The sequence below is a fragment of the Misgurnus anguillicaudatus genome, chromosome 4 (genome assembly GCF_027580225.2).
Source record: "Misgurnus anguillicaudatus chromosome 4, ASM2758022v2, whole genome shotgun sequence".
Lineage (NCBI taxonomy): Eukaryota > Metazoa > Chordata > Actinopteri > Cypriniformes > Cobitidae > Misgurnus > Misgurnus anguillicaudatus.
In genome coordinates this window covers 19784479-19796744 of record NC_073340.2, presented here as the reverse complement: position 1 = coordinate 19796744, position 12266 = coordinate 19784479, and the positions used below count along the sequence as shown (strand labels likewise).

General features: G+C 40.0%; 1 protein-coding gene across 15 annotated transcripts in view; it reads right to left on the bottom strand.

Moving 5' to 3' along the window:
* The window catches only part of ablim2 (actin binding LIM protein family, member 2), a 69500-nt gene that overhangs the window by 26587 nt on the left and 30647 nt on the right, over positions 1–12266 (bottom strand). For all 15 annotated transcript variants that reach the window (XR_012369261.1, XR_012369262.1, XR_012369260.1 and 12 more), the window contains exons 3-6: positions 6831–7010; positions 2511–2627; positions 2254–2376; positions 1938–2035 (exon numbers count right to left, since the gene is read on the bottom strand). Coding sequence is in view for 11 of the 15 variants with exons in the window: in XM_073866905.1 (XP_073723006.1) it covers positions 1938–2035; positions 2254–2376; positions 2511–2627; positions 6831–7010 (518 nt within the window). In the remaining 4 variants the exon portion in view is untranslated. The remainder of the gene's footprint in view (positions 1–1937; positions 2036–2253; positions 2377–2510; positions 2628–6830; positions 7011–12266) is intronic.

Genomic DNA, 12266 nt, shown 5'->3' with positions numbered 1-12266 from the left:
TTTATGTAGGATGATTTTATGTAAACAACAGTCAATCACAAATTACTTCAGATGGGTCTCGTAATTCCCACTATGAAGTCTACAGATACAAAGAACCACTGTATTACTAAAGAGCTTATAAAACATAACACTATTCCTGTTTATAGAAAATTGAGAATATTTGTTTATGCAAGTACAAAACAGAACAAGTGAGAGGTAAATAAATAAGAGTAGATATATGAAAGAGGTAGATGAGCAGATATATTACTCAATAGATGTAATTATGTTCATAAGTGAGGTTGTGAACTGGCTTACTGGCTCTCTTTGTACAAACCCACAATCCCTTGCACCCATTGGGATTATACAGTACCAGTCTGAACCTCCCAGATGGGAATAAAAGGCTTTCACTGAGAGCAAAGACATGATAAAACACAACCAAATAATTGGAGTGCAGATGTTAAAATCAACACAAAATGAAAACTTATTTTACTTGTGTAATGTAACATATTAAAAGATATTGTAAGGGGCCAGTCACACCAAAAGTGCTTTAAACGCTTGCAAACGCAAGGCGCGACGCACTGCCTTTTAAAAAAAAAGAGCAGTGCGACGCGGCTTTTCATATTGCTAAGCGACCACCGAGTCAGCTGTCTTGTCAATCAAATATTGAAGCGTGAGCGCTCTTTTGCTGTTAACTGTCATATTAGCAGAAACTTTAAAAAGAGGGCGCTTTCTCTGACCTTGTTTGAGGAGAGGTGCACAAACACGCAGGAGAGAGTGAGCGAGTGGAGTCCAGTTCTTAAAAGCAACTGTAAACTTCCCTCACCACAACGTAAGGCCCGCCTCTCCGCTCATTCGATTGGACAATGGAAAGACGCGAATGATGTCGGGCGCTTCTCCGCTCTCAGCGCTCCTTCAAAAACACGTGCAGGGCAGGCGGTAAAAAACCGCAAGGCGCTCGGCGCGCATAAACAGCGCGCAAACGCGCCCTGCCCATAGAATATCATTTTAAAAAAGGCGCCTGCAACTGCCATAAACGCTTTTGGTGTGACTAGCCCCTAAGGCAGCACTTTTAATGATTGAAAATATATATTTGAATTTTTATAAATGTAAGATCAGGCAGTAAATAGCTCCTTAAGGCGAGATCTACACAGTAATGGCAGGATTGTGTATAAATAAAGTTAAACAGGTCCATCCTGACTTTATAAGCTGAAGTATAGTCCATTTTTATGGGTGCGGGAAGGTTTGTGTACAGTGCACATGACAATTTTCGTCATTAGAGGTATGGGTGTGTATTGTACGTGCACTGCTGTTTTTTATTTTGCATACATTGAACAAGTAGGTCGTACATGCGAGTACAGGAGTATGTAGTGTGTAGGCCATGAGAAGTATTGCAATTTGTCGCAATGTCGAATGTCAGCACATGTGTATGTCTCTAATGAACTATGCTTTGCAAAGCTGTGCATAAGGCTGTTTGCGTACACTTGAGTAAGTGAAACTAACTATATGACTGACTACGTTTCCAAGGTCTTTATACACCACTGATAATATAGTTATGAATATTATATTGCATTTTTGTCAAGAGAACTTTCTAAAAGTTACACAATGCACATTTAAAGTGCATGACAAAACATGTGCACTTCAGTTCAGTGCAGTATAGATGCAATTAAAGTGTTTACATGGCAATGTATTGTGATTAAAAACGGCATACGCCACGTTTCATTCGATTATACTGGCTGCAATTATGAGCTTAATCACATTATTTTGATCAAAGTATTGTGTTTACATGAGACGAAGCGTAATATTTCAAAAATCTCATTATAATCGCCTTATAAGGGTGCATGTATGTAGCCACTGTTACTAATATAATTTAGCCAGCCCTTCATCTACAAAATCTTCCATCTATTAATGAATTAATCCATTTAAGAATTACTGACTAATAGTAAAGATTTGACACAAACCTCAAGTACTTTCCCGGTGATGTATTTCTTGCAGGTATCACACTGGATGCCGAACATGGCATGGTAATCTGTCTCACAGTAAGGGATACCGTCCTTGCGAGACATCAAGAGACATTTAATGGGACTCAATTTACAGGAATCAAAGATGAGAAGATGGTGAAAAATGTTTGTTTGGCTTCTGGCCCTGAGATCATCTGCATTCACTTATTTATATAAATATCAATAATGCATGAGCCAAAGTAAATACTGACAAATAACGTGCTACCGAGACTAGAAAAATATTTAAGTACTCATAGTAAAAGTGGGACTGACTTGCTGATATACTCTGCATTAAGCACTTTATTGCACACTTTGCACTTGAAGCAGCCAAGGTGCCAGTGCTTGTCCAATGCCACCAGAGACTGTTCATTTTTAAACTCCTTTCCACACCCACAGCAATCTGCAGAGAGAGAGGGAGAGAGACAAAACATGTAGTAACAGTGAACTGCCTTTGTACAAAGCTTTCATTGGAAGCATTTAGAAAGAATAACAACATGAAGCGAAGAAATGAGAGAAAGAAAACAGAGGGCTCACTGTGCACAGCCTGTGGTGTTGCCGTGCTGTTGACTGGCACAGGCTGAGAGCAGTTCTCACAAATGCACTCCTTCCCATTAAACGTCACGCGGCCACCGGCTGGAAACGGCTGTTTGCCAGAAACAAACACAACTGTCAGCTCATCATTGAGCATTACCAAAGTTATAAAATCAGTTTTGTTATAAAGAGAATAAACTCATGTTGCAAAGTAATGGTGCAAAAGCTGTCACTGGGACAGTACCCTTTAAAAAGGTAACAATACTGTAAGTACCTTTAAGGTACAGAGACGTACATTTGGTACCAATATGTACCTTAGAGGTACTAAGGGTGTTTTCAGACCGATAGTTCATTTGCCTTGTTCCGAAACAAATCGGTACAATGTTGAAATTTCATCTTGGTTCGGTTTGCATTCACAAGGCAATATTTCTAAACAGACCAGACTTTGATAATACAAGTCACATGCGAGAAAACTCTCCTTTAATTGGTCAGAGAGTGCTTCTATTTATTTTCCGTGTTTCCGCTCCATTGAGCGGCTTCGTGGGATTATTGTGGCTTTTTTTGAAACTGTGGTTATATTACTTCATTATTTTGAGCAGGAATAAAACTTTATGCGGGACAACATTCTTACCATGTACCTATTGTGGAGAAGAGCAGTTAGAAGGCATTTTATAAGACCCAGACAAATTATGGCAAATTTAGATTTGCTCTGCAACTAGTCTGGCAAAGAGGGCATTCAAGCCCATTTCTAATGCAGAGAAATCGTGGCACCAATCAGAAACGTTGGGGCGGGCGTTACACGATGACGACAGTGCAGCGACGATGAAGCTGATTTTGTACATTACAAAGATGGATGCCGCTGTGGAACATCACTCGTTCAGCTATCACGTCTGTTTTAAGCGATTTAAACTTTTCCTTTTTGTTAAAACCCGAGCAAAGAACAACACTCGAAGCCTTTATATCTAAAAAAAAAAGATGTTATTGCTGTCTTACTGACTGGATCCGGCAAAAGTCTGTTTTAGCTCTGCATACGTCATCTAGCCTGGGTGCAAGCCGATCTTAGCCCCGCCCACAAGATTTTGAAAACGGGAAGATCGGTCTGGGGTTTCTGCGTTGAGGAGCTACTATGCTAGGACAAATGCTGGTCGAACCAATCAAATTGTCAGGGCGGGCTTTATACGATGATGGACAGATAATCAACAGTAACGTAATGAACCACGTCACCAAAGAGCGCGTGTGTTGAATGGCTGCCGCTGTAGAGTTCAGATGTGTGGATTCTGACATTGAGTCTGTACTAAAAGATATCGACAGAGCATTGATTTTAAAAGAGGAACAGAGAAACGCGAGCAGTGCATTTGTTGATGTTTTTGCCGTCCTTCCTATTCGGCAAAAGTTGGTCGCAACTGAAATGGCTAACGTTATCACGGCGATGCAACTCAGCGTGCACGACGAGATGGATATAATTAGCGGTCGTTGCCAGCTTCTTTTCGGAAGCCCGGAATCGTGGTTGAGTGGAGGGACATGCTAGGCTCCAATATTTTCAAGCCAACGTAATGGGTATCGTCGTGGATGAAGTTCACCTAACGTACAAATGGTAAGAGATAGTCTTACTCTATGACTTAGTAAATACTTTATGTTGTGATATAAACGAAATGTTGTTAACATAATAGGTGTTGATGTACATTCGCTAACTCAGTATAATCACAATGTTAGTGTCATTGTAGCGAAATAACTAGCAGTTCGGTCAGGCTGCAAAGACGTCATTTCAACATACGTCACACACTCCGTTGCTCTGATTGGTCGTAGGTCTATCCAATTGAGTGCAGAGGCATTTTTCGGTTGAGACACGCCTCATAATTATAGCTCAATGGAGCGGTATCAGACTCAAATTCTGACTAGAATTGAGTATGGCAACGTCAGGCTATACGTCATCTTCTTCATCGCTGTGATTGGTTTAGGAAACAGAGGCATTTGAGAGACGTCCGTTGGTGACGCCCCTTTGAAAATGATTTGTCTATGAAGCTTTGCCAGACCATAACTCAGTTACTACTGAGAATGGTCTGGTTTTAACCAGGCTAGTGCTTACCAGAATTCATCACCGAAAGCTATGTACATGGTTAATAAAGCAATAAGATAGCCTGTTTGTTGGTCGTTGGCTCAGACTGCTTTCGCACTTATAGCGAACCGCTCCAAGAGTTCATTTGCAATCAGGCCGAGACCGCCTGAACGAGAAAATGTTTAGGTTTGGATCCGTGCGAGATTGCCATGTTCACATATGCCTAAACGAATCGAAACCAAGGGAGAAAAAACACTAGGTTCTGAAACAAAGGCTCAGGTGTAAAAACACCCTAATATGCATTTTTTAAGTGTACTTTTTGAAAGGGTAACCCCCCAGTGACAGCTATTGTAACTTTTTTCTCAGGGTTGCAATGTGCTTGCAGGTGCCACTGAAAAACTTTTAAAAAGTTGCATAAGGGTAAAATGTGTGCACTTTTCTTGGTTAAAAGATTTAGTCCAAATAATTTACTCACCACCATGTCATCCAAAATGTTGATGTCTTTCTTTGTATAGTCGAGAAGAAATTATGTTTTTTGAGGAAAACATTCCAGGATTTTTCTCATTTTAATGGACTTTAATGTACACCAACACGTAACAATTTTAATGCAGTTTAAAATGGCAGTTTCAACGGAGTTTCAAAGGACTTTAAACGAGCTCAAACGAGGCATACGGGTCTTATCTAGCGAAACTGTTGTCATTTTTGACAAGAAAAATAAAAAATATGCACTTTTAACCCACAACTTCTCGTCTATCTCCGGTCCTGTGACCTCATGTAATTGCGTAATGCCGTGGAAAGGTCACATGTTACATATATGAAACGCACATTTGCGGACCATTTTAAACAATAAACTGACACAAAGACATTAATTAGTATTATTTGACATACAACAACGTCGGAACGGTCCTAGTTTCGCATACGTCCTCCTTGACCTCTTGACGTGATGGCGTATTGCATGAGGTCGCGCTGGCGCGTTACGCGACCGGAGGAGGACCAGAGGTTGTGGTTTAGAAGTGCATGTTTTTTGTTTTTCTTGTCAAAAATGACAATCTTTCACTAGATAAGACCCTTATGCCTCATTTGGGATCGTTCAGAGTCCATTAAAGTCCATTAAAATGAGAAAAATCCTGGAATGTATTCCTCAAAAAACACAATTTCTTCTTGACTGAACAAAGAAAACATCAAACTTTTGGATTACATGGTGGTGAGTAAATTATCTGGATTTTTTTAAGAAAATGGACTAATCCTTTAATACAAAGCAAAAATATGGTAAAAATAAAACTATCACAACTTGTGTGATTGCATGACTGCTTAAATAAAGTTTAAACGTTTGTTATGTTATCCTTAGCTTACCTCTAAAGTTGTTTACACTGTGGTCCTACACATAAAAATTGAAATATCATTGCTGACTGAGTTCCAGATTATGTTCCTGGCATAGTTGGACTAATTTAGTTGGTCAAAATATGACCCACTGTGTCAGTGAAGAGGCATGCAGTCTCTGAAGTACAAATTCAGTCATGCCGCCCGAGAGACTATGACATTTAAAGCAGGCATGCATTGCTACGACTGATACTGTAATAAAATACAATTTATGAATAATAAAACGCAATGCAAATACAGTGCACAGCTCCTTTACCATATTTTTGTTTAAACTAAATTTAAGTTAGAAAATAATTTAAAAGAGATTTTATGCTGAAATACCTAACCATGTAGTAAATTCATCCCATATAATGAATTAGGAGAGGCTGGACAGAACCACCCTAAGTAACTACCAGTGAGATATTTACGATGTGATTTAAGATCCAGTCGCACCCAAGAGACCAGATTGGGTACACTGTGTCCAAAGAGACACGGGCATCGCTATGGGAATGTAGGAGGGACTCATCTTAAGCAATATGTCACATGCCCACACACAGCATCCATTCAGAGAGTAAGGGTCACCCTACACCACTCTGAAAATAAGTGGCCTGGGAGCAGAACATACACTTAACATTCTTACCGGCCGGCTCACACACACGCACATAAACACACATTCAGTGACAGAATTTTAAAATGTAGCGCCATGGTAAGCTGCTACACAAGCTATCATGAATCCACCCACAACACATATCCAATTATATTTGACTGAAACAAATGCATTTAAATATATACTATATATGAATAAAACGTCTGGTTACTTTTGCCATTATTTTCCAAAGGAAATGCTAAACTGGAATTATAAACTACTAAAAACACAGACAGTGAATGTATTTTAGTGTCTTACTTGCAACTGGCACAGACAAAGCATCGAGGGTGGTAAGTCTTGCCCAGGGCAGATACAACTTCTCCCTCAATAAACTCTTCGCAACTGAAGCAGCGGGTCCCATAAAGGCGCTGATAATCCTGAGTGCAGATATATTCGCCCTGTCGCACGAAAAAGCCTCCCTGAGCCAAGTCACAACCGCAAACTGCAAAGAGAAAGAGACAAGTTACAGTGGGTCAGTATTGGACATGATACAAACTACTCCCAGTGCATATTAACAATCAATAACAATCTGACTTTCACTCATTTATGAGGTTTAATACTGTATATCTACAAAGGTCATTCGGGTGAGAATGTCTGCAGCAGAAACGTTACTGTGAGTCACCTAATCAAGTAAAATAAGCCAATTACTTTTAATAAAAAACAATAATGACAAGCAGAAACACATTACTAGTCAAATCACATGTTTCTGTGTATATTTATGTGAGCTGAGTAATTGTTGTGTGTGTCCTGATTCGCTTCACCACACCCTGAGATCATCAGGCGCACAGAGGATAGAGATGGGCAGGTACAGTACGTGAGTGGACTTTCAAAAACAAACTGAAAATGTAACAGATTTTCCTCCATTCATCTCTCCTTCCTGTTCTCACAGCCCCTTTCCACTAAAACAGGAACCAAATCAAGAAAATTATGCACACAAATTTTCCGATGACATCATACTCAGGACCGCTCCATTTTCCACCTCCTCTTTTTCACCTCCCTGATAATAACTGTGAAATGTCCTTTTCCCCATGCATTTCTTTCTATCCAGACCTGGGAGGACACAATGTCACATTATCCAAAAGTACTGTGTGTTGTCTGGATACTTGTTTTATATGTAAGTTGTGAGATTAAAAGGATAGCTTTTATAAATTTTACAAATTTGAAACAAAGATGATAGTTGAAGGAAAACACCACCATTTTTCAATATTTGACTATGTTCTTACCTCAGCTTACATAGATATGTACACTAGATGTCGCCTTGGCTACAGCAGTTCATTGAAACGAATGCGTCAAATAGAGCCGCCATCTTGAAACAGGGGAGCCTTGCATCAGCGTCATTGTAGGCATGGTTCGTTCCAACAGTCAGACATGTATTTAGCATTGAGTCCAGAAAAAAATTAAAGTTTTGATATTTTGAAAAACTACTTTTTCTAACTATAATGCATAATGCTAGTAGCCCTAACATCCATATGCAGCACAAAAGTCTGACATCGTCCATGAATTCGAAGTACAGGCGGAGATAGCAGCGTTACCTAGCTACTTCCTATGACAAGACCCCTGTTCCAAGATGGCGGCGGTTTTGACCCATGCTTAGATCCCCAAGGCGACATCTAGTGTGTATATCTATGCTCAACTTGAGATTAATTAATACATACCTACCTTTATTTAATGCGTGCACTTAATCTTTGTACAGCGTTGTGAATGTGTTAGCATTTAGCCTAGCCCCATTCATTCCCCAGGATCCAAACAGGGATGGATTTAGAAGCCACCAAACACTTCCATGTTTGCCCTATTTAAAGACTGTTACATGAGTAGTTATACGAGTAAGTATGGGTGCACAAAATAAAACGTGGCTATTTTTTAAACTGATAAAAATGAGAACTATATTCAAACTCAGCGCAGTAATATTGACGGAAGTGTTTAGTGGCTTCTAAATTCATCCCTATTTGGATCCTAAGGAATGAATTGGGCTAGTTGAAGTAAGAACATAGTAAAATGTTGAAAAACTGTGGTGTTTTCCTTTAAATGGAACATCTGAAAACTCTTTTTTTTTCAATTCTTTGTTTCAATTTGAAAAGTCAACTTTAGGCTGAAGGAATATAACCATGCATACTCTCTCAAAGCACCTTTTTGATAAGATTGAATCGTATATATGCCCTCACTTGCTTCACAGCTTTGACCCCAGAAAAAAGATTTTTCTCTTATTCACACACACACACCCATAAATGCAAAAAAAGACATGTACAAAGTGCAATGGTAGGCATTACAATCAACCACACGCTCACACGCAATGCATAGTAACGCAATGGTCAGCTCATAGTAAAAGTCCAAACAATAACACAGGAATGTTGATAAGGAAATTGCAGACATGTTTTCCATGGCTGCTGAGGTGCGATTGGTTGGTGTAAGCGATATGGAGGGTTACCTAGGCTATCCTGTGATACTGTGTGACAACATCTTGTACCAAAGTTGTTAATACTTCCTTAAAGTACAAACACTCACAGACAGAATGGGCAGCACACTCTGGACTTACGGATGTAAACAAAAATCAAGTTCACACACTACATTAACGCTTTAATAACAGTACATTGACCAATGATAGATGTGAATTTTATATAAATTGTATAACTCCCCTCAAGCACACTTCTTCCCCTTAACTAGACATGGCAAAACTTTCTTTTTGAAACGTATGTAACAAAACCCTTAAGTGATAAGAAGTCTTCTATGCTGGACACTGTATGGTATATTTAGCTCAGCTAAAGATGGCAAACAACACCTTAGATGAAAGATAAAGAATTTCTGCAAGCAAGCCGCTCTTATCAAACACATGCTACACCCTAAACATCTTAACGTCCAGGACTGAAAGTCATAACGCTTTGCAATTTTGTTTTTCAGAGGATGTTTTCATCCAAAACAACATACACTATAACAATTCTAGGAAATGACCCTTTCGAGTTAAGTGCTCCTATGGGACACCACATCAGCACCTTGGGAATTATTAAACTTCAACATTGTAGCTTTAATTTCGGTTGTTCAATGGCACACACACAGAGGGGGACCAAACAGACGAATGGTTATTGAGACATAAAGTTGACTTTGGCTTGGAGGTGAACATATGACTAGAAATAAATGAGAGCATTATGCAAGCAGGAGAAAGCATGACACAGGCTTCACTTTTGGTCCCCTAAAGCCTACCACACACATAAAGATAATGGAGCTGAATTTGAGCCGACTTTCCCCCTTATGCTGGATACACACCAAAAGATTTTTTACATCAACAACAAAATTTTCAAAATGTGATAGACCACAAACATGATGTGCCAAAGACAGCACAACACACACGAACAGATTTTCAACCAAAGTCTTGACTGTGAACACAGGAAATCTTGCAAAATCTCGCGAGACTTCAGAATAAGCATGGCGGACGATATGCAGAAAGAAATTTCAATGATAGTGTTTTGAATGAATTTTCACAGAAAATTCAAGAAAAAAAAGAAAAGGGTTTGGGTGAAGTTGTGTAAACAGCGAGAACATGGTCTGAACAAGTTCACTTTGTACCAGCTTCACTTTGTGCTGCACCATGACTGCTTCTGTCTTCCATCATTTCGCTTTCTGATTGGATATTGTTTCGTTTCACGTGATAATCTCAAGAGCGTGCGCGCGTTTGTCCTCTGGGTTCCCCCCACAATTCGTGATCGGGGCGGCTCTGACGTTCTTCTGATCAGGTTCGAACACTTTTAACACACCTCACACCAAGGGAAAATCTGATAATCTGTAAAACCATCAAGATAATCATGACATAGCTGGGATTGTTGGAAGTGGGAAAAATTAAAAAAATGTAAGGCAGCAAAGTATTTTTTTACAGTGCAGCATTGCGCCAATTCTAGGTAAAGTCCTGATCGTCTTTGTGGTTGAACCGATTATCTCAAAATTTTCCTGTGTTGCGGGGTGTGTTAAGAGCATCTGAACCTGCGAGGAAGCACGTCGTAGGGCTCCGATTGCAAATCGGAAATATTCAACAATCAGAAATCCTGTTATGTGGTGGGAACCCAGGATAAAAGCACACGTGTCACGTGAAATTAAACTATACCCAATCAGAAAGCGAGCTGATAAAAGACGAAACCATAACAACTGGCAGACATGGCACAGTCCAAAGTGTGCATACAGTTCAAAGTGAGATGAACATCAGAGATGTAAAAAGCAGCATTTGCAGGGCTCAACGCAAATAATTTTTTTAAACTCTCCCGGTCGTGCCAGTGGTTCATGTTTTTACTTGCCCTGCCAACATTTTCACTGCCCCCAATAAAAAATGTAAGAGTCACATATTTAAAAATAATAATTCAAAAGTTAAAAATAACTGTATACATAAACAACAGACATGTTCCAACCAAGCGTGCCGCACAAGCCCTAAAGAGTGGGGCCAAAACGTCTCAATCACCCCCCAGTGAGTTGTCCCAGTGTAGGTCATAAACTCTGCATCCCCATGTTATTCAATGGGACTTGAGACCAACAAAAAAATTAATTACACTTCAATTATCTTTTTTCCGAAGCTGGTTTCTGTCATTCACTGTAGTTTTTATCACGCTGATGTACATTCAAATATTTGTTTTTAAAACAGGTTTGTGTTTAGTTATTTATTTAATGATATAAAAACAGTGGTGTCACGTCATGATTGACAGCTGTGATATCATGTGATATGCGCATTCTACGAGAGTGAGGGTGGGGTTTTGATTTCGCGGCTTCACTTCCTGCTCACTACTGCGCATGACTGGTCCCGAAATCGATACTGCGCAGACCATAGACTGTAAAAAAATATGGACGACGCGACGTCGCCTCCCACCATTGTAATGAATTGAAGCCAAAAATGTCCGACCACGGTCGCCGCCATGTTACGTAAAAACGTCAGTTTGGAGCCGAGGCATGCGCAGAAGGAATCGTCCGTGAAGCCAGAGGCGGAGCCGCGGTATCAAACTTCCGCCCAAACGCTCGCGCGGCCAATTCAACCACTCCAATCATAACGACACGCCCCGTTTCTATAGCATCAAATTACAAGCTAAAATGAAACTTATCACAAAAATTAACACTTGAACATATATCAGCGTGATAACAACTACTTGAAAGGACCAAAACCATCTTTCGAAAACTTTTGTTGGAAGTGTAAATATTTTTTTTATTTAGAGCAAAGTCCTATTCATTTGAATGGAGAGGGAGGGGTTATGACTTGTACTGCAGCCAGCCACCAGGGGGCGATCGAAGAGCCAGAGGCTTCACTTTTCAAGGCTTATGAGGCACACCCGGCGCAGACTCAAGACCCAAGATGTCAGCGCCATATCGGGACACTGGCGGCTTCACTTTTCACCAATGGAAGAGAGCGTCGTCCATCTTTTTTTACAGTCTATGGTTCCAACGAAAAAGGTTCCCAACTTTTCTGCTTTACCTGTAAACTGACAGCAAACTTTCTTTCGTTATGTTTTACCCAAGTAAATGTCTGCTTCCAAGATGTTTAATAATATATATTGGTGAAAATATATTTTAGTGACTGAGGGTGATGCACTGGCCCGATCGGGCAAGTGACAATACTTTTTACTGGCCCGAACGCCTCTCACGCTTGCCCCGGGCCACCGGGCAGTCCTATATGCCCGTCGTCCGTCATGTTTGTTTACTGTGAAATCACGTTTGATCGAGAGAGACATCGTAA